This window comes from Bactrocera dorsalis, chromosome 3 (genome assembly GCF_023373825.1).
Source record: "Bactrocera dorsalis isolate Fly_Bdor chromosome 3, ASM2337382v1, whole genome shotgun sequence".
In the NCBI taxonomy this organism is placed as follows: domain Eukaryota; kingdom Metazoa; phylum Arthropoda; class Insecta; order Diptera; family Tephritidae; genus Bactrocera; species Bactrocera dorsalis.
The window spans coordinates 50,690,260-50,717,731 of NC_064305.1; the positions used below are offsets into that span (position 1 = coordinate 50,690,260).

Genomic DNA, 27,472 nt, shown 5'->3' on the forward strand with positions numbered 1-27,472 from the left:
TTTGCAGTTGAATGATGTCAATAAATTTATTTTTCCACTAATAATATATTTGACCTATTTATAACAATATATACATACGTATGTAAATGTACATCTTTCAGATCTATTTAATATTAATTTGTGTTTGAGCTACTTAGAACGTACACAAAAAGTAAATATGTAAATGTATGTACATTTTCCCTTTTATATTAATATTTTGATTTCACCTGTGTGCATAATTTTTTTTGATTCATTTTCATCATTAATAAATTTAATTCCTTCTTCTATGGATATTTTTCTACACGTACATGCAAGTATTTTAGTACAACAAGACAAAAAAGTAGTTTATGCATTTTTGTGCATTTCCCTAAACATACTCTATATAATATTCTAACAAACTCTATTCTACTCCCGCATACATGTGTATGTTGGTATGTAAATATTTCTGCATAACATATTATGTAAATGGATAAAATCAATAACTTCAAAAAGCTTCATAGGTCTCTTATTTGTTATACACGTATATTGCAAAAACTTAAAATATACGCTACAATTTAAAGCTAGAAAATGTACATCGTTTGTTTTTTTATTAAATGCACTATAAAGTATGTACCGGATTCATTTGAGCATAGAAGTTTGTATAAAAAGTTCTGATATGTATAGTTTAAGCTCTTTGGAACAGACAGGAAGGTGTATTAACAAATTAACATAAAATTGTTAAACATATGTATAATATATATAATATTTATATATGTATGCAAGTACCAGTATGTGAGAAATAATATGTATTCATTATAAAGTTGTATATTAAGGGATCGTCTCGGTGTGAAATATTTATATGTATGTATGTATAGTATATCATAATTATATGCTCAATTATACATTTTTAAAATTTTTGTTTGCCAATCTATGTGTTTGTACGCTCAATATTCTAAAATACTGCTTTTTATGAATGGAAGTGCTTAAGACTTTAGTAAACCCGAATGGCTGATTTTAGGATTCATCAAAGTCTGAAAATAAGCGAATTTACTATTTTCATCAACAATTAGTTCATTGTCAATAGAAAAAACATTTCGTTTTAATTCACAAAATCTAAATAAACATACTTAATAAAGTAATGCTGCATCACAAAGCAGAGCCTCAAGTGATCGGAAACATACCTGTAAGTGTCATTTATTTAAATAACAATTGTTTTCATATATTTCTTCACATATTTTTGCTGGTTTTAACTAGTATGAGGCAGACATATTCCTGTTAAAAGTCTGGCAAATTACTTCTATGTTGATGTTCTACATCTAAAAAATACCGGTTCCATTTTGAAAAAATTATAGTCGGGTGGCTTGTTAAACTTGTGGTTCATACCAGTTGTTTACGGAGTCTACTAAAGGTTATTGTGGTATACAGACATACATATATAAATATTATGCTTATATATCTTTTTCTAGTAGCCCTATATAGTGTATAACTTCATATTTAAAATATAAGGATACAGAGAAAATACTGCGTTTGCGAAAGTAGCATTATACATAGCTAAACCAGTTGTATATGTAAATAGGCTGATAATAATTTTAATATTTTATTTTAATTCCGATTATGTATGGTCCTTTCATATTTTGTTGTCCTTTGTAAATCTTTGGCATACAGGTAACATTTTACTTTAAAATATTTTATCAAAAGAGTATTCTTCTTACGTCTAGGAACTTTAACAATGCTCCATAAAAATAAATTTTCTCAGCTTGAAACTTTTAGTTATCTTTGCTTAGCATTTACAGACATAAATACATATGTACACATAATTCATAGTATGTAACTACATACTTGTATTATCTGCATACAGTACATACATACATATAACCTGCATGTACATACATAAGTAGGTACTGGGGTGGTCTTTCTTTATGTTACAGTATAATTGTTGATATCGAGCGAAAATGTAACCAAAAGTTTATTGCACAATTTTTTATCATATTTTTTGTATAAAAAAAAGAATACTGATGTATTACGTTACATGCAAATGGCTTTATACTGTAAATATATAGTATGTATGTATTTTAACTGTACACAAAATTGCAATATTTTATGAATAAATAAATGATTTTTTTTTTACTTAAATTTACCAAAATTCATAAACGCACAAATAATTGGATTGAAGGCTTTTGTACAGTGTTTATTTTTTGTTCTCCAAGCTTATGAAAATGTTGACAGCCAGGAGAATTGTTAGCAGTACATTTGTGGTATGAGTGCAACTAGTTAGAAATAACAAAGATAGGAATTTATTTTCAATGCAATGTGTATCCTGGCAGCATAAATGTCACTTCTTTTCTACTCTTAACTTGAGTCAATTAGCTTTACAATAATGCCTTCTGGAAGAAATTCATTTCACATTTTAAAATTGCTAAAATTGGCATCTTCTTAGGAAAACAACAGGAATTTTTGTCCTTAATTTTAATTTTTCCGTCCTACAAACGTGAACCAACCAATTAAATGAAGTAATAATGCTATTTTACTCAAATATACAAAAACTATCAAAATTTTTTATCGAAGAGAGTAGAATTTGGGCGCTACTTTTATCATATAAATGGGCCAGAAAATTCTGCTAAAATAGAGATAAAGTTTAGGCGATTTCTTATTGAATAAATATCATTCAAGGAATATTCGCCGAATCCAGCACATTGTTATCTCTTGTTAAAATCAATGGCGTTTGTTAGGCAAGATAAGTATATAATACCCCGAATAAAAATACAGAGGATGTTTATACTCGCTTAAGGGGTGGTTAGTGGTTTTCACTTTCGAAACTTTGTCTTATCTTATTGTTTAACATTTCAAGAATATGTCCCAAAATTTTAAGTCGATAGAAGTAATATTCTTAGAGTTATCGTGGCGTTTAACGCTCTAACTCCAACAGCTGATGGCGGTCGGGATAGAAGTGCAGCTGCCGACGCGCTTTTCTCAAAACTACTTTTTCAAAGTCCGTGTTCACTGTCATTTCAAAACTACTTGATCGATTCATTTCAAACTTAGAACACATTTTTAACATATGAAATACCGCCCCCAACGTTTATTAAGTACTTTTTTTTCATTAAGGGTGTTTTCCACCCACAAAATGGCGGAATTTTTAGTGGAAAATAACAGTTTACCATGTTTAGATGGCCGCCAAAAATTTTTGAATGCAAAAAAAAAATTATCAGAGAAAGTTGGGGGAAGATTTGATTATAGGTTAACTAATTTTTCTTTATTTTTTATTTTCTGATAACTTATATCAGTAAACACCGCAATTTTTTTTCTCAAGACGTTCTGAGGAATGCACTGTTACCGGCTTATGCCCCAATATTTCTGCATGAAAAAATTACCTTACAATGTCAAAAGTGTGCTCTATAATGTACAAAAGGTTCGAATAAAATTACTCAATCGAGATTTGAGAAATAAATTCACAAAAAAGTATTTTTTTACCTTGAAACCCCTACCCTCCCCTTAAATAAGCGAACATTTGTTACTCTATGATATGATGTTTTTAGAAACTGGTACATTAGTACATACATACATATATGCTTCTAAGCGCCAAAGGCTTTAACTGTGAAATGTTCATTTCAACTTAAAGAGTACGCAAGTTTCAAAATTTATTATTTAATTTTCACTTCGACATACGCCTCCGTAAAAGCGGAAAGCTGCCACCCTCCGCAATGCGTAAGTATATATTCAAGAATGCATACATTACCATGCACATATGTATGTATATATGTGTGTGCAAACAAATAGTCTTAATGCTAGATTTAATGATTTAGAGTTTAGCTGCTTTTGACTCTAATAACAAACTTTAGTATAATATTATTCATCTACAATCATGTAACAAGATTTCTTCGTGAATTCGTATGTAATTGCCATAAGTGCTATATGTACTCGATGTAAGTTTTTGTATGTATGTATGTATATATCGTATATAATATCAAAACTAATGTTAATTTCTGGATAAAATAGTTACTTTTGCACTTCCTGTTTTATTTTGAAATGATCATAGCTTCAACAGGTATCTTGCAATAAATGTACAAACTCTGTAAGACTATCTGTGTAGTCAGTGTAAATAGGCCATAACTGTTATACTCTATAAGTTATCAGTAGTTGATGGATTTGTTTTCTTGCCGAGAGTGTTAAAGTGTCAAATTTGCAAGTTTTCACAAAGCTTTGAGCAATTTAGGATAATTCCGTGTGGACATGCTCGCGGTGTGGCCATGCATGTATGTATGAATATACTTACATATATAATTCTGCCAATGAAAGCCCGATTAAGTTCATCTTAAGATAAGCTGCACATTAATCGCTAATCATAGCAAAGTTTTAGGAATTAAATTATGTGGTTATAAAAGTAGTAATGGTAACAATATGGAATAGCAGATAAAATTATATATAATATTATATATACTAAAAACTACATTGTGTATAAGATAGAGTATCATATTCAACAAAAATATTGATAATACCGAAAAATTTCTTAAATCTATAAATGGAAATTTGACAGTGAAATATTGTTAGCCATATATATGTACCTTTACAGTGTTTTTTTGTGAATCTTAAACAGAAATCACAGTTAGCGAATTTGCAAGATCTACTTATCTTTACGCTATATTTTGAATCGATTGGATTGGACTTTTGAACAAACTGTTTTTAAATTTGATTTCTTAAATTTAATACTTTCCCTAAAAAATATTTTATGCACCTCGACTTCGACAACATATTCGCATTGAAGCGCGTGTGTGTATGTACATACTAATCAACTGTAAACACATATTTAACAGGTGCATACGTCTGTTTTAATTGTAATTTAAAACGATTTCTAATATGTATGTATGTTTTAACAAGTGGATCACTGGAATACGACCTGATTTACTATTTTATTTGTGTCCAGTGGAAGAATTTGTTTTTCCATTATCTGTAAATTCTTGCTTACAGTAATCCATGACAACATCAGCACGACAATCTCCCATAAGTCCAGGAAGGAGTACGGCCACACCCATTATTGTTACAATGGTTCCAAAGACGACCAGACCGAGTGCCGGTACTTTTTCGCGGCTGAAGAGAGAGTGAGATTCCATTTGTATGTAAGCTAGACCAGGGAGAATGTATGCCAAAGGGATCGCTGCCAAAAGTCCCTACGAATAATAATGCGATAAGTATTTGTGATTTAATAACACTAGTCTCTTTACTTACATTTAACTCCAGTACCGATCCTAAACAATCAGTTAATGGCGAAATGATGAAAGCGCTGAAAACTATAGCCAACGTAATGGTTTTTCCATATTCGTCAATATCAGCGCCCTTCTCAAGATTGGGATCTTTGTCTAATGTCAGCTCACTAATAGGTTCCTTTAATACAAAGCGGTGCACGAAAGCGCGTACAATCTGAAATATTGTAACAAAAAGCAATACATAGAATACAACTAATTTTTGTCCTCAGACGTTCTTTTCAATAAGATCATCTAACCTCTCGAGAAACAAAACACTCTATTGGAAAAGTCAATAAAATTGAAATAGAGAAAAGCACCCGTGAAAAATTCATCAGATCATCATTCCAACAGTAGTTCTCCAATAAATCGCCTAAAATAAGAGATAGTAGTTTAATAAAATAGTAAGAATTTATTCATATATGTACATATGTACATATATGCTACATAAATGTATGTATTTATATTTTCCCAATTGATGGTCCCTGATATCGCGAGCAAAATGTTCGATGTTCTTTCAGGTGAAAGAAAAGTTTTAGAACAGTTAACATTTAACCCTTCTCGTTTCCTTATCATTTAATCTCTATAATTAAACCACATTTTTACATACTTGTAACGTCTATTACATCCATTTATGTTGTTATATGGTAAATAGTTTCCTCAATAATGTATTCACTTGCTTCTTGCACGGTGCACGAATTGCAGAATTTTCCACATGGTGCAACGGCACAACAACAAACACACGCAGAAAATTATTTGCAATTGCTGTAAAATATGTCAGATCAAAACCCATGTAGGAAGAGAATCCCTCTAATATGTTTTTTCCTTTTTACATGTAAGTTGCCACTAAAGGTTCTGAGCGCAACTTTTTTTTTGGCAGATTTCCACCAATACAAAGTGCGTTATGGTGCCCGCAGAGTGTACGCTCAAAGCAGAGCCGATTGTAAATGCGCGTGTTGCGTAAACGGAAAAATGCGCTCGGCATTAAGCGTCCATTCTGCGTCACCCTTCGCCAATTGTCTAACCTAATTCCTAAAGTCGTCCGATCTGTTAGTTACGAACGATTATCGCCGTCAAAGTCCAGGGATTTAAGTAAAGTGCGAAAAGTATTTCGCTTGCGGTAGTTTAGTCGTTATCATTTATTACTACAAAATTTTCACATGTAAAATATAAATACCTTGCGAGAGCGCACGGAACGTAGAATATCCAGCAATACCGAACAGAGCTGCTACTGCTAAAGCAAATCCAATTGAAATGTGCGTGACTTTCTCCCATCGCTCAAGTGTAGCATTTCTCATGGACTGATAAACCAAAAACGTATTATGGTGGCACATAAATGCTGCAATGATACCATATAAAAAAAATCACAAACACTCAAACTAGATAGTAACTGCGGTTGCGGATATGGTTTGACTTAATTACATAAATACTAACAAGCAATAAAAATTCCAATAAACAATATTATATTATGTTCTCATCACCCCTCCTCTCTAGCGACGAAAAAGGTTTATTTAATTATTCTAGAAACTCACCAAAAACCATAATGCCCGTTGCTGGAATTAAATCAATGTTGGCAAATCTCCAAGATTCTGGGGAATCGGCGCTGAAATTGAAAAAAGATGTTTCTGATGTTTACGTGTATTTATGGAGACTTATATAGTACATACTTATGTGCATACATTTATACAATATATGTATGGAATATTCATATTTATTACGTTACAATAGTAGAATATTCAGTAAAACGATAATAAACTTTCTCTCTCATATCTAATGAGATACTTTTTCGAAATGAGATAGTTTTCATAAAAATGTTTGTATTTTTATCATACATTATCACTGTACTTTTGCCGGACAGCAGTCCACTTGCTTCTTAAAGGACCATAGAGTTAAATTAATTAGGATTTAATTTCATCTCTGTTTAATTACTTGATCAGAGAAGGATTCAAAACCAAACTCTGCATTTTTTGTTAATACAATCGACCGTTATATGAAAACGGATTTTACATTTTCTCAGCATTTTTTCAGAGGTATAAAATTTTCTAGAATGAAACGAAACGAAACAAAACAAGTATGTAAATACAGGGAAAAATGCCTGATATAACAAATTAAAATTGTGGAAGTTTATTTCCAAAGCGCGAGTACTGTGCTTCAAACTTACAGAGCATGTCGCACTCATCCACGATGAGTCACATTGCTAACAGCGTGTCAATGAATAAACAAAATTGAAATTGTTGCATGATTTTAGAATCCTTTTAAAAACCATCAATAAATTGCGCTATAGGAAAAATTTGGAACTTTTTGGATCCCCACCTCAATTTCAATAATTCTAATTGGATTCCAGCAGGATATTATACTAAATCATATGTACATAAATATACAGTTTGCACTATTAATTATTAAAATTAATAGTACAATAATTGTTTAGTTATTAAAATTAATAGTTAGAATTTTTCTATGAAATTAAAATAAAAAAAAAAAATAAACCCATTTATTTCCCAGATTGACCGATATAACATCTCAAAGGCACTATTCGTGCAAAGTTTTATTCGGATACGTTGATTGGTTCTTGATTTGTATACTAGAAGGTGAAAGAATCAGATAGAAATTAAAATTGTGTTATATGAAAAGTAGGCGTGGTTGTTAACCCATTTTGCCATATTCATACTGCAATGCAAAAATGTCAAAGAAATTAATTCAAGAGCGGGGTTATAAATCGATTTCATCCATTTTCACACTTTACGTTGGAGTTATTATATTATAAGAACAGTTTAGGAGATATGTATGTACATTAAACTTAAAAGAGGGCGGGGCCACTCCCGGTTAATGATACTTTGGGGGCGTGACAGTGATCCGATTACATCCATCTACACGAACTCGTACTTGTTTGTTGCTAAGAAACGCGCATAACAAGTTTCATCAATCATCTCAATTTTTACTCAAGTTATCGTTTGCACGGAAGGACTTTAATATGAAATGAAATGTATTGGATGAAACGTTATGTAATGTGATGTTTTATTAATTAAATGAAAAATGTTTAGAAACATTTATGAGAGATGACAGAATTAAATTCCTTTAATAATTAATGAAAGTATAAAAGTCAGCAGTTTTAATATACCATAAAAAGATTTAAATAGTTTATCCATATTTTAACGACCACTTTATAATAATTTTTAATAGTAAAAAATCTTGGTTGAGTTTATGTAGAAAAATTAGTTATAAATTGTATGCAGCAAAAATCCTGTCCGTAATATTGCTTTAATGATTGGAAGACATCATAACATAGTCAAAAAGTAATTATTGATATGCAAAAAAGTTGAAACTATGTGAATTTCAGAAATACGATCAGTTGTGAGAGCTGCAAAGATAGATTTAACTGTCAGTGTTGTGAAATTTTCTGAATAGGTATTCAGAACATCCTTATTGAACTTTAGTGCTAGCACAACCAGGTGAGCATTGCGTGCTAATGCTTGTTTACCGAGGAAAAACTCACACACTTCTATACAGAACCAAAATCGGCGATTGAAATTAGCAGAAAAAACATTGAACTAAGGACAAATAGTTCTGCAATAAAGTATTTTTTTTTGACGAAAGCAAGTTCGAAGCTTACGGGGAAAAAAGATATTAAAGTTTAGAGAAACAAAAATCATGAGTTTGACAGAAAAAAGATACATCCAAAGAAAGGTGGATGTTTATTGAAGGTCTCTCCGAAGGACATTTTATAAGAGTAGTGGTCCAACATTTTCCCTGAAATAGTGTCCAGATTAGTGAAATCAATGCCAAGGGGTTGGTAGCAGTTAGTAGTGCAAAAAGAAGTTTTGTTTTTGGGTTTGTGGGTTCCTGTTAATATTTTCTAATAACCATATTTAATCGTTTACAAATGGTATTTGCTTTAAAAAAATATATTTTTTATACAGAAATAAGGAGTGAAATGTATAAGAAGATAGTGAACACTTTTTTTGACGCAGACAGTATGTATATCTATGCAAATACGCTTCTGAATAATCTTGGAATATATATTTTTTATACAGAAATAAGGAGTGAAATGTATAAGAAGATAGTGAACACTTTTTTTGACGCAGACAGTATGTATATCTATGCAAACACGCTTCTGAATAATCTTGGAATATTTGTATTATGGCAACCAATCGATTAAGTAAAAAATTCTGTGGTATGTACATGTACATGTATACATACATACATAGTAGAGGGTTTGAAATTGTACAATAATATTATTACAATATTGTTTAGTTACTTATGTACATATGTATGTACATTCTTGTGTGCCAAAGATTGAAGTCCGTAAATTAGCACTTCGATTGTCTCAGCAGTAGTTTCACCGTCTTCAGGGTGGCGTTACCACTTAGAGTACTATTTACGTAGCAATATTGTTTATCAAACAAATATGTATGCATACATACATACATACATACATATGTACGTACAGATTTGTTCACTTAAAATTACTTTAATTTTTGGTTTCTATTCACATTAACTAAGAAATACTAATATGTAATTTTTAATTTCATTTAATTTAATTTCTATAAATACAATTCATCGTTCTTGAATTTTTGCAACTTTTAAATATTACAATGCTGAATACTATCCTTTGAAGAAAACATAAGTATATTGGACTGAATCCCAACAATTTTCCACGTTATCATGCTTACTTTTTTGTGGTTACTCGTTTCACTCGCAGAACAACGAAATTTGGGTGGTCAATGAAATACCACACTTTTATTTATTTGTACAAATATTCATTATCAATCCTGCAAGAAATACACTATTTTATCTATAACTATAACAAAAAATTAAAATATTTTCTAAATGGACAGAAATGTGCATTGTACGAGGTATGACAATTAAGTAATGAGACTGATTCCATAAAAACCGTATATTTGTGTGGCACGGCGCGTTGTCGTGATGAAGGATCCAGTTAGGAGCGATGTCTGGGCGCACCCTGTTGACTCGTTTTCGTAATCTTTCGAGTACTTGGCAATAGTAGTCTTGATTCACAGTTTTCCCTGGTGGAACGAATTTTTTGTGGACGATTCCACGGCTATCAAAAAAGGCAATAATCACCTTCGACTTGCTCATGCGAGCTTTTTTCGGGCGGGGAGCGCGCGGAGACAACCATTGTGAACCTGGGCACGACAAAGAACACTATCACCATACACTCTTACAATTTTAGCGTACGTTTCCGAAGCTGTTTTGCCTAATCTGGCGCAAAATTTTATCTCGACGCGTTGCTCTTGATTACGTTTTTCCATTTTCGTGACGAGCACTACAAACACACGTCTACTCAACTTGACGCAACAGGCGAACCTAAACAAGCTAGAGCGATGGTACATATATCAATGGAGAGAGGAGGGATGCCGGAAAAAGAGAAAGGGAATTTCAAGGTCACAGGTTTACCACAAGAGGGGCAATAAAATCAGTATCATTACTTAATTGTCAAACCCCGTATCATAGTTTGGAAAAAATTGAACTCAGATTACTGAAATTATGAGTTGTTCGAGGAAAATGGTATACAACGCCATCAATTTTGTTAAAAGTGAACCAAATTTCCTAAAAAAAAAGCACATTTCCCAAATTCCTGTGGGTAAAATAACGGAACTTGCTGGTGGAATCATCTTCAAAAAAGGCAAAGCTAATCCTTTTAAATCATGCCGGGAGATTGTGGCGAAAATAAGCAACGAATTTGGGCTTAACGCATCCAATAGGCTATGCGAAGACGTTTAAATGATGATCAGTTGTTTGGACGAATGAGACACTGACAAAAAAAACATAACAAACAGCTAAAGAATAATTAGAAAAGGACGTCAAATTTTGGAAAAGGTTTCTTTGGAGCGATGAAACTAAGGTGAGCTGTATCGGATCGGATGGAAAACCATTTGTCCATCGTCCCAGGTGTTAGACGTATAACTCCAGATACACTACAAAAACTGTTAAGCACGGCGAAGGTAGCGTAACGGTCTTGGGGAAGTTTTCCTGCCGTTCGAATCGATGCAGTGAATTGGATTTTTATCCATGACAATTATCCAAAGCACGTAACTAAAAGTGGGAAGAACTGGCTCATCGCAGAAATTATTGCCATCCTGAACTGGCCAGTCCAAAGCTCCGATGCAAAATCGATTGAAAATTTATGGAACGATGTTAAGATACAGAGTGCCAAGAAAAAATTGAAAAAATGCGGAAAACCTTTGAACTGGAATCAAGGAGGCATGGTACGCAATTCCACAAAGAAAGTGTCAGATAAAGGGGTTTTTAATATCTACGTTACAAAAGTAGACCAATGGGCACAGCAAATCACGCCATATTTTTCCCCGCTCTTTCGACATTTCTCTTCAGTAAGGTTTGCTATTTCATCATTAGAAAGAGCTCAACTTTAAGAGCGTTTTTCAATAAGAGCAATACAAAAGTTTTTTTTTTTAATAAAATAAAAACTGCTTGCGATATCAATGAAATTATTTATTCCCGTGAAAGTACATTCGTACGTACTCCATAAGTAACTATTGCATCCTGAAAAATACGGTTTGGTGCGTTTTATGGGCCGACGGCATGGGTTCAGTGTCTGGACTTCTACAATCGTGCCCGTGGTGGCCATGATTCGTGTAAAAAATTTCATTTATATCCCAAACCGTTTATGTTTTATTTAAAAACAACTTTTGTAGCGTTCTTATTGAAAAACCAAGCAGTATTGAAAAATTGTGGGCACACAACGAAATACTAACGTTGTGAGTGCTTAAACGCTATAACGCTTGGATTTCTAATAAATTTATTTAATTTCCACAGAACCCGTGTACCGTGCTATTTCTATGTCCAGACCTAAACACGCAATGGGAAACTCAATAAATTTGCTTTTTAAAGAACTATTGAATAAAACTTTGTAATTTTTTTTATAAATAACTCACTTATTTCTCTTTCATGTGATGCTAATGATAAAATTTGTTTTATTTTTTTAATTTCCACAGAACCCGTGTACCGTGCTATTTCTATGTCCAGACCTAAACACGCAATGGGAAACTCAATAAATTTGCTTTTTAAAGAACTATTGAATAAAACTTTGTAATTTTTTTTTATAAATAACTCACTTATTTCTCTTTCATGTAATGCTAATGATAAAATTTGTTTTCTGTTTTTATTGAAAATATACGTATTTTTATTACATTCTTAAAGTGTGCTATTTCTCATTCCATGACTGTATGGCGCAATTCTGTAAGTAGCCTCTAGTCACTATTCGAGAATTTTTGATGTAAAGTCTCAAATTCACAACACAGTATAGTCTTTACTCACAAAATATTGTCTCAAATTTCTGACCTAATAGTTAGCAGGTCACGAAACTAAAAAAAAAACTTGTTTGCCATTTTAAATATACAAATCATAGATATTAATCGATTGTCGTTTTTCTATATTTTGTAAGCAACTCTAATACGAAAAAGTTAAAATAAGTCAATTTCACATAAATTTCGTAAATATTCTAAAACAAAATCAACACATATTTTTATTTTTATTGGTAATTATGCTTTTTGATCAATATCGACATATTTATTTTCATTCAACTGTAAATACATCTCTAAATAATGAAATGTAAGAGCTAATAAGACCTCGTTTTCAATTGAGAGATTTTTGTGATTGTCACGGACTGAATTGCAAAATCGTCTAAAGTCACAAAAACTGTCTAATTGAAAATCTCAATTTTATAGACTTGTCTTATTTACCGCCTATTTATACAAATGCTTCCGAAATCGAATTTTTATAATTTTGTATTTAATCATTTTCTTAACATTTCTTTAATGAATTACTTATAAATAAAATAATTCGTTAATATAAAAACCAAAATAAATATTTAACAGATAAGGAACCTGCGTTTACACAATTTTTTTCGCCACTGTTCGCTCTATTATTATTATTTTGGTCGCAACTGTCTCTATTTATGTATGTACATATAATATTCATAACAGATATACTCACACAGTGTAATCACCCGACAACAACTTTACAATTACGGCAAACAAAATGAACACCACGCACGCCAAACTAATAAAACTGGCACGGGCTAATCGAGAAACGTTTTTGTATAGACATAACGGTACTACAACGCCAATTGTAACGAAGAATACAACTCCCAGCCGTACAGCACGCATCGACGTACCCCAAGACGGAAAAAATCGTACTAGCACTTTAGACAGAGTATCACCTACGACAACATTGTAGGAAATCATAGCTGCAAATATAAAAATATAATGCAATATGATACTCATAGTTACTCTTTATATTTGTACATACTTATGTATGTATGTATATTAATAAAAAAAAACAAAACTTACCCAGAAATGGATACATGAATTGTAATATCGATAGAAGGTAGTATCCATATTTACCGTAAGCCGCTTCCATAATACCTGGGTAACTAAACCTTCCGCATATATGCCCGCATCTTACCTGAAATAAAAATAATAAGTGAATATTGTGGTCTTACAAATTGCAAGTAGGGACTAAATTTTCCGAACATAACCATAGTTACTCACACAATTTATAGGAATTAAAGCTTAGTGAAATATTTTAACATGTCTGTATATCTTTATAGCAACATTCATGTTTCCACAAAGCAGGCAGTGATGGTTGGTTGTTAACCATTTAACAACTCTGTGGAACAACAATAGGGGTATTCAGACCGAAACCTGTTAATTTGGTAATTCGTTAGTTGATACTTCGTTAAAAGGCTTAACTGTGAACATTCTTTTTGTTCTGCCTCTGTAGTATGATAAATTTTATTCCGAAACAGCTGATTCAATTTTATTAAAGAGTAAAAATGCCTCAACAGAGTGCAAAATAAAAAAATGTCAGTCATTTAATAGAAAATTATGTGGAGCAGATCAAATTTATTACTGGTAAGTACTTTAAATTGATATAGAGAGGAGCAGGGAAACAGCTGATGTGATATTACCGAGTAAAGCTTAGTACGCAGCTCTCAAGAAACGTAAAAACTTCATATAAAAAAACGCTTAAGAAACGGTCCAGAAACGTTCCTGCGATAAAGTTACTTGTGCTAGTACGCAGCTCTCAAGAAATCTAGTACTAATTTTTAATACTTTTTTTCAATAAAATGTGAATATGGCAAACCTGGTTTTGCGACGAAACATCAAATCAACAATTGTTTCTTGCAGGAAATTCGAAGTAATCGTCAAATTCATCCTAAATTAGTTGAAATCATTATTATAAAGTATGTTCCATTTTGAAATGTTGTATAAAACCAACCAATCATCAACAACATTCCTTAAATCTCAATGAAAATATTTGTGTTACCATACACATACATACATACATACATACGCACAAAGTTTGTTTACTTTGTTTATTCTCTCTTGCTCTTCTAATGTGGATCATTCACAATGCGTAACCAGCTGTCAAAATTACTTCAGAAATAATGTATTTTTGTTCTTGAGCAATTACTTGAGAGCTGCGTACCAACCTTAACGAAACAATTATCTAGCTTGCCAGATGGATAGTTCGTTACTCGGTAGAACGATAGTCTGTTAATTATACAAAAACAAAATACATGTAAAAAACTACCGAATAACGACTAACGAATTAACAAGGCCGATCTTAATACCCCTAATATCTTTTATATTGGAACATTGCGAGGGGTGAAAGATTTTCCGTTTCAACCTGTTTAAATCTGAGCATTCACCAAGGTAACGCTCTAGGGTCTTATCATCCTCCACGCATGTTAGGGGTTAAATCTTTGTGAAGACCCCTACAATATTGCACAGTTTTCCCTTTCCTAAAGTAAAATCAACTTTCCAGTTAACATTTTTTCTCCAAGAATATTTCCCTCTCTTTGATGACCATCCTTTTTTGCGAGAAGATTTATCGGAAATCGCCGAAAAATGTATTGCAGTTGTTCAAATCTTGCATTTTTCTGATGACATCGATTCTATACTACACAATATGGTGATTTCCATTCATTTTGACCTTCCATCGAAAATAAAACCGTTTTTGTGTGATATTTTAATGAAATTATCTAGCTTTTTTAACCATTGGCTTAGAGCTGTTAAGTTTAAATCCATGTATGTCACATATACATACTATCTATTTTGAGTTAGTTAGCTTCATTTTAAAAGACATACAGTGGGTAGTAATTAATAATATCAATTGTTTATTATATGTCCGACCTATCCCAGCCATTACGGTAAATATAGCATGGCACAGTTGTGCATTGGTGCAAAACTGTCAAAATGACTTGTAATTATATGTACATATGTTGTCATATATTTTCATCCAGGAATAAAATAAAGTTGCTCTGCTTTATATTTTTAATAAATTTAAGTATTATCTTTATTTTGATGTATGAATGTTATCGATACTGCCTATAAAAAAAGTTATCAGAACATTTAATCGCATTCTGTAGAAATGTTGACAGTTTTGTTCCCCACTGTATTTTGGACACGGGGCAAAATGTAGTGACGATACTAAGTGATACCATGACCAACATTATTCTTCGAATAATAAATGTTGCGTAAGAACTCCATTTAAAAAATATAAAGTTTTGCAACGTCTAGAAGTATTTCCCCGCCTTTATTCCTTGAAAATTGCTAGAGTATGAAATGTTTATATACATGAGATAAATACATACATACATATATGCGGTTTTTTTAATGATAATTTGATATATTTATAACTTAGAGTATTCTGCATTTACTTACCATTAAAATGAGTGAGTAATCCGTGATGTAAGCAATCAATATCAGCAGAATCAAACCCAGTACAAAGCCAGCGCGATGAAGTGCATATGGAATGCCAATGACGCCGCTGCCGACAATGGAATTTATATAGTTGAATGACGCTTGAGGAAGTGAGGACAGAGCGTCTCCCCCTAATGTCGTCGACGACTCATTATGTCGTCCTTCTGCATCGGAATTTGGTCGCTGTTGGCGTACGGTTGGGTGCTTTGCCTGTTGGGAAGTGTGTAAGCATTTTTTAGTGGAAGGTACATACATATATTTACATACATACATATATATGTATGTATGTATTTGAATTTTCATTATAACATTTTTCATTCCAAGCAAAATACCTATGTACATATGTATAAAGAGCTGATACGAGTACATTAGAATGTTTGATTAAAATTACTAAAGGGCATTTCAGTAAACATATTAGTTATTGTCTTAAATTAAATAAAAGTGAAATATTTCAACTATTCAGCTATCAAAATCTTTAACACGTAGTATGTAGACCGTGGTAGCTACAGAAAATAAAAAATAATGTCATGGAGTTTATTTACAGCAGCTGCTTAAGTCGGTACACCTCAGTAGTGCGTTGCGGAGTAGATGTGGGGATTAAAAAACACCAGCCTACGAGTGGATAAAAGACGGTCCAGCGATCGTTGATCTTCGTTCTGGACGACCTTCTTTAACTGATGAAAATATGAAAATACATACATACTATGTATATGGTGCTTGAAAATTATCAGGCAAGTTTTAGAGAGATGGCAAGAGAGCTCGACATCTCTCGAGAGTCCGTTCAAATGATTTTGGTGGATATTTTGGGTATGAAACGAGTTCCTCCTCGACTTTTCCCGATGAAGTTGATTTTTTTTCAAAAAGAGGGATCATGCGAATTCCGATTTTCATTCCATTTATGGAGAGCATTATAACTGCCGATGAGATACTTATATGCTTAGTCTTTACATATGTATTTGAGTATGTGTTGAGCCATGATTGTGACTGAATTTAAAGCTAAAAACGCATTGAATACCATTGATCAAACCACCGTATTCACCTGATTTGGCTCCGTGTGCCGTAATTCTTCCGTGATTATCAAGACCGGCACGTTACTGTGAAAGGGGATTGCTACCGCGCAATGATAACCGAATATTTTTGGCCCGAATTGGATGATATGGACTTGGACAATATGTGGTTTCAACAGAACGGCGTGAGCACCCCTGATTTTTGGAATTAATCTGAATCACTTCATAAGCTAATTGATAATGAAAGTTACCAATTTGTTTATTGTCAAATAAGCGTTTGGTTTAAAAGATGTTAACGTTTTGAAAAGAAGTTCAATTTGTTTGAAAGAGTGGATCCCATATTAAATCACTATTTCACAGAGCAAGAGTAAAACTAATTTAAATAAAAAAAAAAAATAAAAAAAACAAAAATACTAAAAATAAGTTAAGTTTAGTTTAGTTAATTTTGTTTCAATGCTTCTATTGACAAAATACGAAACGACTTTTTCGACTACCCAATATTTTTAACTCATAAGTCTTTTAATATACATACATACATATTTACCATACACAATTATTTTTATATTTTTCAGAAAACCTGATTCATTTATCGTTTTAGCAAATACATGGTTTCAAATAAATTTTATATATCAATTAATTTGCGTATTTTGAGTACCTGTATACCCATTACCTTAAGGTGCATTGATTTATATACTACATACATATTTACCTCCATGAGATTATTGATGTCATCAAACGCATGAGTTTCACTTCCCGAAACATCGCTTCCCTAAAAAACAAACATTATGTATAAAATTAGAAACCATTTTAATAATCTGACATAAAGTTTAGAAAATTAGGGATGATTGTCATACCGAATTAAATGAGATTGAATTTATATTATACTATATATATTTTGTCTATTATTTATGCATTTTTACGAAATTTAACAGGGGCGTACTCAAAGAGAGAATTGTTGTAGCAATGATTAAATATTTTACCCCAAACAATATTTTATTTCGCTAATATCGAGTTTACAATATTTATGTATAGTTGAAGTTTCATGATCTGTGCAAGAAATATTTGAATATTTACGTATACATACATACTTAGATTATACAATAATGAGAAGTTTCTATTTTAGTTTCATTTCAGTCGCAGGTATTCTACATTAGCGATGAATCGCTTTCGTTGATATTGCAAATATGAAGGAAGGGAGAAATTCGTGAGCGTGTTCGGAGTCCGTCAGCGTCACTAAGGATAATAGAAAAATCGTTCGACTAGTGTGTATGTAAGTACATACGATACATATGTATGTATGTATGTCAAAAAGCGTGCCTCGCATTAAATTTCTGCCTCGTGTCGAACGAATTGCCGTACGTGTTTGCGCTGATAGGCAACTGTAGCTAAGCCATTCAACCACAGAATAAAGTAATTAACGATCTCTTTTTGACTCGAACCGTAATTTAATTGTACTACAGTGGGGTCGTTGTTCTTACTTCGGATCGTCATTCGAATGGTGAGATAACGAATGTTATGAACGCTATCTTACCTTCTTTGCTTTCCTTTCGTTCCTACGCAAAACGTCGCTCGAAGAACGAGTCTCGACCATTGGCCCATGGCTCTCGACCATTCGACAAGTTAAGTAAATATTCACGAAACCCTAAATATTTTCAACAAAAAGCTCTACCCAACTGTGCATTGATATCTGCAGATCGCTGAAACTCTATCAGTATCAGTTGCTCCCAGTGAAAGGTCGAAGACAGATTATAGTCTAAGATCCGGCTTAAGAACAACACCCCTCATTCTTTTCCCTGATAAAATATTTTTTTTTTTAATAATAAAACTTATTGATTAATCAAATGAGAAATGATTGACAGTCTATATCTTAGCAAGACTATTTTTAATTAAAAATTAACTAATTTAATTTTTCTTCTTGGTTACCCTCACTCTTTTCCTTTATAAATTTAGTCTCAATCAAAGAAAAAAAGTATATACAAAATGCCATACAATGTTTGACTACCTTTTTTAGGCAAGAATACATGTCAACCAGGTGTAAACAGGTAAGCGGATGGAGTGATTTACCCTCATTCTTTTTCATTAAAAATTAAATATGTAAATTTTCTGAATTTTATTACGAATCCAACGATATATGATTGACTTTCCAAATCTTGGCAAAGCTAATGATTGACACGATCTAAAGTTTCAATAATTTCATGTAAAAATAAAGTGTGACTGCAAGCGCTATATCTTTTTATATGTACGGCAGAGAAGGATGTACAATAACAGCTGCGCATAAGACTCTTGCCAGAAAGAGAAAGGTGTGAGTTCAGTTCTGTGTGTATAAGACAAAGATAAATATATTCCCCCACTTAAAATTATTTTGGAGCCTTACCACGTTATAGCATTATTAGCTTTAAAAAGTTGTAATATATTGTAATATGTTTTAAAAGTTATTATATTTAATTTTTAAAGAAAAAGAATGAGGGTAAATCACTCCATCCGCTTACCTGTTTACACCTGGTTGACATGTATTCTTGCCTAAAAAAGGTAGTCAAACATTGTATGGCATTTTCTATATACTTTTTTTCTTTGATTAAGACTAAATTTATAAAGGAAAAGAGTGAGGGTAACCAAGAAGAAAAATTAAATTAATTAATTTTTAATTAAAAATAGTCTTGCTAAGATATAGACTGTCAATCATTTCTCATTTGATTAATCAATAAGTTTTATTATTAAAAAAAATATTTTATCACGGAAAAGAATGAGGGTTGTTGTTCTTAAGCCGGATCCTCTACTATTAAACAATCTTGTTCTTCTCAATATCTATAGAGGTCCTGATGTTTCGAGCGAAGATGTTTGGAACATCATAGCTTCACAGCAAAGAATACTGGATATCTTTCATTAGCACTTTTTGCATTTGCGAAAAATTTTGTTCAGTCGCATATATAATTCAATAAATAATTGATGCACTACTTACATTAAACAATAAACAACTACATGTTTAGCACCAACCAACAGAAACCTCGCTTGAAATGTGTTACTGGTACGCCGCTAAAATTTAAGGCCGATTAAATTAGATGCCGTTTGCTCATGTAAGCCCTTACTAATTGGGAAGATAAATTATTCTTTCGTTTTCTCATTAATTTATTATTTCTAAATGCTTGCAAGTCTATGACTTAAATCTAAAGGAATCTAAAATTTGTTATTCGACGAAATTATGAATGATCATATCTTACTTAAACTATCGGTCAGATAATCCCTTAACCCGATATACTTACATATAAAAAAACCAATAAAACTTCTAAAATTGTCATTTATCAACAGTACAGTTTATTGGGTTACTTGTGATCACAATAGCAGAATAGCATAAAAGAAGCAGGGATGGATGGATAAATACGTACAGTAGCTCCAAGCGAAACTCGTACAAGTAAAAAAAATTATTAAATTCCCAAAAATCATGAATAAAATAAGCGCTTCCAAAAAAACTTTTGCATATTACTACGTAACAAAAACAAAATAATCAAAACTAAATGTTTAATTCAAATACACTTTAAGTGAGGTAAAAAAGTAAAATAGCATGTAATTCAATGCCAAAGTGAAACTCGTACATTATATAAAAGTAAAAGTAATGTTAATATTAATATTTTGTATGCATTCCTTTGTTTTTGATAACCATTTGTAATCTATTTGGCATACTTTTAACAAGCTTTTCACAAAAACTGGGTTCAATTTTTTGCCATTCATCCTGCAGGATCCTCTTCAACTCGTCCTCTGAACTTATTGTATGCTGGTGCACTTTCGTATCGAGATAGCTCCACAAGTTCTCAATGGGGTTTAAATCTGGACTCTGGGCTGGTGTATCGATGACATGCGGACAATTATAAAGCAACCACGACCGCACATTATAAGCCTTATGCTTTGGGTCATTGTCCTGGTAAAAATGCAAATTCTCGACAAGGCCCAGTTTTTCTTTACAAAGTGGCAATTTTTCTTTTAAAATGTTCAGATACATAGCGTGATTCATAATACCCTCAATGAAATGCAATTCTCCAGGTCCCTGTGCAGAAAATGATCCCCACACCATTACCGATCCGCCACCGTGCTCTACTGTGGGCTTCATATTTTTGGCAAGAAGCGCCTCATTTGACCTTCTCCATACATAGGGTCTACCGTCCGAACCGAAAAGATTAAACTTGCTTTCATCTGTGAATAGCATCATCATGGATAGCATATGTATGTACATAAGTATGTACATGCGATTTTTCGTCATAGCGGTTTGAACTTTTAAGTGTAACGTTTTTTTGATTTTTATCATTTATCAAAGAAACAAGTGAAGAATAGCAAGCGTTTGAAGTGTTACATGAACTTTAGTATATTCAAAATGTAATATTTTCAAATGTAAAATTTCATTCAAATCATCGTTAACAAATTTAAAGAAACATGTCCAAAATAGTTAACAAAACAGTGGAACTACCACACAATATTCCTACGGCCGCTTGGACGATGGGAAGACTAAAATGTTAATATTTTTAAATGCAAATGTTAAAAACATGTTTTAGTTATATATGTAATAAATAAAGTAATAACTGCTTAAGCATTTTTTTAATTTACTTTAATTAGATTTTCAATATTGTTAAAACCAAATATGAAAGCTTATAAATGTAAAGTGCAAATGCCTTTATATTTGCGTTGTTTTAGTTGCGATCGCAGTAGCAATATAAAATCACAGAGATTTATATGTAAATAGGAAGCACTGAAACCTCAGATATTGAAAAATCGCTATTACTCATAACTAACGTCTAATCATATAACATTTTGTTCAACATTCATCGAATGTGACTGCAAAATCGACGATAATTTAAAAAAAAGGCCTCCATTAAGACCTTCGGCAGAAACAAGTGAATAAGTCAACAAAATTTCCCGTCTTTCCGTGCTGTGGTTCGGACACTCTGTGTAATGTAATGGTTTTGTTCACCTAATGGTTGTTGGTATTACTTAAAACTAATCGAGATAGACATAGCGTTATATATACTGTTGAACTTCCAGAACTAGAACTTCTATAATTCAAAGTTCTCCATAACTCGAACTCTTGAATTGGTCATAGAACTCAAATTTCATACAAATCTCCTTCCAACACTAGAAGTCTCTCTAATTCGTAGTTGATTATGGATTCGAGTTAGAAAAATTCAACTGTACCATATACGTACAAGTTGAATCTTGTACATATGTATGTACATACATACATATGTAAATGATCTGGATGATGAGACAAGTTCAAATTTTGTTTTCTTTGCGTGTATAACGACTTTAGAGTATGTAATCTTATGATTAAAGATTGCCCAAATCGAACCAATATTGTTCAATGCCTTAGGTAATGACCATGTGAACCCAATTCTTATTGTTGATTTTTTACCGAAAATATCGGTCGATGTGTGAGATATACATACATATAATCGACCAATTGTAAGTTGCCTTAATAAAATTGAGAGAGCGTGTTTTTTTATAATTGTGCGCCTGTCTTAAAATGAGTCAAAACTCGTCTTAGACTACAAGCCTCATGTACCGGAGGTACTTCCTGGCTCTAATCCTTACAAGTTGTAAGATATGAAATGTTACATTACCGGAACTTAGCACTTCCTTACTGCTCAGTACCAAATTCAATTGTCTATTCACAATAAGTAATTTGTCATCCTCATCATATTATGGCCCTAAAAGTGTAGCGTTAATGATTAGGAAAGATTCAATTATTTGTTGCTTTGTTGATATACTTGTACTGTACTTAGTATGTACATATTTGCCGTCTAAAATGCAGAATTTTTTCGAGCGAAGCTTTTTTTAACAATGAAATTAAACAATTATGGATTGGCTTGGCTTGCAATTTCACGAAAAGTAATAAGATAATTGATTTTTTAAGAATATGCTCATACATTTATTTAAAGTTAAATTTCTTTTAAATGCTTCGATTTGAATTAGAAGCAGAGAGACCTATCCTTCCTAAACGCGAATGCATCATCTGTATTTGCTAAAAATCCACAAAAATTATTTTGATCTGATGATTCAAAATAATAATTACCCTAATCTAGAACTTAAAAATATATTTAAGAAATTAAAACACAAAAAAGTTCTTTGTATTTCGTTTTTATCCTTGGAAAATTTAGATACATTTTACATTTCAATGCATTATTACGATCAATGAAAAACTCGAAATTTTTCCATTCGGTAATATGACTACTAGGTATGTATATAGGGACTAGTGGAAATATTGAACCTATTTTTTAATGACATTATTAGCATGGAAATAGCCATACGATGTCTACCAATAGGGATGTCGTGAAGTCTTGCTACGGATTTACGTAAAATTTTGTCAGTGTGTTCAGTTGCCATTTCATGATGTTACGTTCCACTTTGCTACAACGCTTGAAAATTGTTAAAGATTAGTACACAAATCCACTATCATCGAAAAATCATCTCATCAGATAAGGCCCATTTAGTCCAATTCTGACTTAATGGCTTCGTCACCAAACAAATTTGTCGCTATTGGGGTGAGTCAAATCCTCGTGATACCCCAAAATTGACCGTTTTGTGCAGATGTATCATCGGGCTTTATTTCTTTCGGAATTAAGCAGGATGTGTCCTCACGCTTGCTATTGGCGTTATAATAGGATTTTCACCGACTTATTTTTTTCGAAATTTAATGAAATCGCCGAGAACAATCTCGCATTCGACTACCCCCCCAAAAGTAAAAAGTTATACATTATTTCCAGTGACCCACAGATATAATAAAAAGTCAAGTCAGATTTTGAAATTTGTTTCTTGCGCACAGACCGACGTGCAAATTAAACCAGGACAAACATACATATGTATGTACATACATATATTCTTTCTTTGGCACTTTTGTCTGTATGTTTACGAAAGCAAATACGAGCCATATATGTACATACATATGTACACACATTTAAGTATATAAATATTGAAGAAAACTGCCACGAGGAGATTTCACTCACGGGAGCTGCGTTAGGACAGTTGGTTTTGAAAGACATGAAAGATATGGGGCCGGATGTTCAGAAATGTGTTGCAATAGGTACTGTTGGTAGTATTGTTATTTTGGGAGATCGCGGAGCCGTAACGGAAATACAAAAAGAAACTACAAACGCTGAGATGATACCATGTTTTTCCCATAAATTGAACAGCAGCATTTCCAAATCCGTTCAAATAGCTTTGGTTGGAGAGATATCAGAAATATTCACAGAAGTTACAACATTTTTCCAACTTTCAAGACCGAAACATAACACTGTTTTAGCTTAATTATTGCGCAAAAAAAAGTGCAGCTTTGTGAGACAAGATGGGTACAAAGACATGATGCCGTTCTTCTCTTCACAGTCACTCTTCCAGAAATCTTTCAAGTACTGACAAAAATAAGCGAATGGAAGAAAAGAACGACTGCAGTAAAAGCGTCGAATCTAGTCACAGTACTGTGCAACTTCGAATTTATTATTGAAATTTTTTGTCTCAGTGATGTTTTGTCACTGACGCAGCCACTGAGTGTGATTCTACAAAGCGAATTAATCGACCTTGCGAAAGCATCAAACGTCATAAGAACGTTGGTTGCAAAACTGAACACACGAAGAAAGCATGCTGATCATCACTTGCAATTTTTTGTGCTACACACATGGCTGAAAAATTAAATCTTGAAGTGAAAAAACCTAGAACATGTGGTCGTCAGAGTCATCAAAATAATCACCCATCTCAAAGCTATGAAGACTTTTCTGCATACATTCCACTTATTGTCACGGTCAATGTTTATATATAATATTTATATAATACTCTCCTTAGCAACTTTGTTGCGAGAGTATAAAACGCGGTTTTCCGATGAAGTTCTTGAAAGTTTCAATTTATGTCAGCTGTTACCAAAATTTAACTGAAATTTGGAAGAAAAGGATTTAACTGTACTGATTGAATGCCTAATTAGACATTTTGGGAAAAACTTGCCCAGAAACTGCAAAAAACGAATCCCAAAGCAGAAGTAGCGCTTTTTCAACAACAATGAAAATTAAAATGACTACGAGAATACAACTGTTTTTTGCGTTAGAAGCCCTCAGCACTTGCGTTAAGGATATATGTATATCTGTCGACTCATATTCTCCTTAACGTACTCTGCGCCGAATCAAGACTTGACTCAGAACAACGATGCTTCACCGCTTAGCACTCCTCAACATAAACTACGACATTGCTGTGGAACCAAAAGAAATAATAGAAAGATTTAATAAAATAGCAAACTGTAAGTTAAATGTTGAAATATGTACACAAAATAAAATTATAGTTTAATGTTAAACATTTCTCAAATCAATTAAAATAACATAAAGTTCCCCTCCCAAAATTCTACTCTGGATTCGCCCCTGTATACATCCATAGGTCGAGCTCCTCCTTACTGGGTGGGGTAAAATTAAAGAAATTCAAAAATCCGTATGTAGCACATTTTTGGCTCTTGGTGATTGCTTCAACGAATATCCTTGGAAAGACAAAGATTTTTAATTTTTTTTCCATTTTGCTCTTCGCAGTAAAGTTGCTAAGAGCTGGTCTAATTTAACATACCCGCATGTAAGAAGAGAATTGCACAAGTAATCGAAAGCGGAAAAGGATAATTATTCGCTGACCAAATCCTTCAGACTTTGGGTTTAAGCTGTTTCCTGCCGAAAAGTATGGAAAATATAATGGGTATTGAAATATGGACAAGGCAATGCCGGGTATGCTTCTAATAAAGTCATGTTGGTATGGGACGGGACTTAACATCGACATTCAAATATAATTATCGTCTTCACAACACTAAGTAGCATAGAAATAGCCACCACGCTCCACATGGTGATACATCAAACGGTGAAACAAACCGGTTCGCATATGAAAGCGGGAAATTATAGTGGGGGAAAAGTAAAATTGTTCTAGCATACATAACATAACATTGTTCTATGTATGTATATACATCCGTGTTCCAGTTTATATTACAAACTCAAAATCGTCAAATGATTTCCTTGTAAGTATTGATCCCAATCATAATACCATAGTATTGAAATATTGATCGTCTTACCTGTCTTTGGAGGATGTAACTGAATTCTGTTGCAGTATTGCGGCGACTGTCACTCATTCTCTTTATGATCTTTATCGAGATTTGAACTGGGATGATTTCCAATATATTTAACTAGAATTGGAATATACTGCAGTGATGAACATATAGTAAATTTAACCTCCAAATCTTTGAGGAAGCGAGGAATAAACAGTAAAATCCACAATTTATGTAGTTGTTAACTCTTACTAACATTTAGTATTGAAACTAAGTTGTTTCAGTTTAGTTAGCCTAATTTTGTATATATTTTTATGTGGCAATATTCTAGGTTACTCTGTTTTAATGATACACGTGGAGGCTTTTTAGTGGGAATAGTACAAAATATGGTGTGTTTATTTCCCTCTCATTACGTTGAGGGTATAGCTTATTTGTTTGTTTTAGTGTTTCACTTATTCGCCAACCTACGACAACGAAACAGATGTCAAAATCGGTCGGGTTTGTGTATTGCTGTTTTTGAGAGTGGATGTGTTGATGGCTTGAAGCAAGGTGGCGAGGTAGATGGGCGAGAAGTGATTGTGTAAATGCGAATCACAAATAACGAATTTCAAGTGCTTGACTCCCACGAGTGTTCTGTGTTACTTGGAAGGGCGTTTGTGCTTTGCGAGTTGCCCTTTTCGTATGTGCGGTTTTATGTGTTGTCAATTTCGCTGTCGGATTGTATGATATTTGAAGGTCTCTTCCTTTTCTACATAATAATAGAGCTCTTGAACATTAGTTAAGTGAAGTTTCGTTTTACTCTACGTTCAATTATACGTGCTCCCGTTTTGTACACAAGTAGAAATTGATTGATTTTTTGTTACTCGTTTGCCTTATTAACCACTCTGAAATTATTCAGTTGCTCGAGTAAATAACACTTGTCTTTGGTTTTTACATAATATAATAAAAAACGTAATTATTTTATTATATATAACGTACATTTATTGCAACGTTATTTACTGTCAAGTTCAAAAATTTCCAGTAGTTGTTTTTGTTATGTGAGACAATTGCGGTGTTGCGAACAATTTGGCATCTTAAACGTTGCACGGCCAAGTAGTAACTGCTTGCTTGCTAGGCTATAATGGTAAACGTTACCAGCAAAACACCATCGTCCTTCTCGGAGTTTGCATCCAAAATTCTCTACGCTCTTTCTTAACAGCTGGTCAGCAAGTATGCAATCGCTTTTCTCTCGGCTCTAAAGAACAACTCTCATATTCGACCTGAGTTGCCAGATTTATTAGTTCAGCTATGTCCTAAAGACGTTTTTATAAATACAATTTTCAAACCCAAATTCGAACCCGCCCTCCTTATATCATATAAAGTGGTAGCTATAGTTAGAGTATTATTAAACGCTACTAAAAGAGAGCTTTGTTATTATCTTTCATATACATATTTATAAAATTATTTTATGATAAATAAAAAAACTTTAAAATCTGGGAAAATTGG

General features: G+C 32.6%; 1 protein-coding gene across 6 annotated transcripts; it reads right to left on the bottom strand.

The window, feature by feature from the left end:
• On the bottom strand, positions 1 to 27,103 carry LOC105232879 (putative sodium-coupled neutral amino acid transporter 11). 6 transcript variants are annotated; one of them, XM_049452885.1, is made up of 11 exons: positions 26,966 to 27,103; positions 26,015 to 26,179; positions 17,660 to 17,719; positions 15,905 to 16,153; positions 13,526 to 13,640; positions 13,170 to 13,422; positions 6,728 to 6,798; positions 6,373 to 6,534; positions 5,456 to 5,568; positions 5,182 to 5,373; positions 4,762 to 5,123 (listed from the first exon to the last, which is right to left on the bottom strand). In XM_049452885.1, exons 2-11 carry the CDS (start codon positions 26,069 to 26,071, stop codon positions 4,866 to 4,868), a joined length of 1,530 nt encoding a protein of 509 aa, XP_049308842.1. In that variant the 5' UTR covers positions 26,072 to 26,179; positions 26,966 to 27,103; the 3' UTR covers positions 4,762 to 4,865. The 6 variants fall into 6 exon arrangements, with proteins under 6 accessions (XP_049308840.1, XP_049308842.1, XP_049308841.1 ...); XM_049452884.1 differs by having other exon boundaries at positions 26,015 to 26,871; positions 26,966 to 27,100; XM_049452886.1 differs by having other exon boundaries at positions 26,015 to 26,125; positions 26,966 to 27,092.
• Between the last annotated feature and the right edge of the window lie 369 nt (positions 27,104 to 27,472).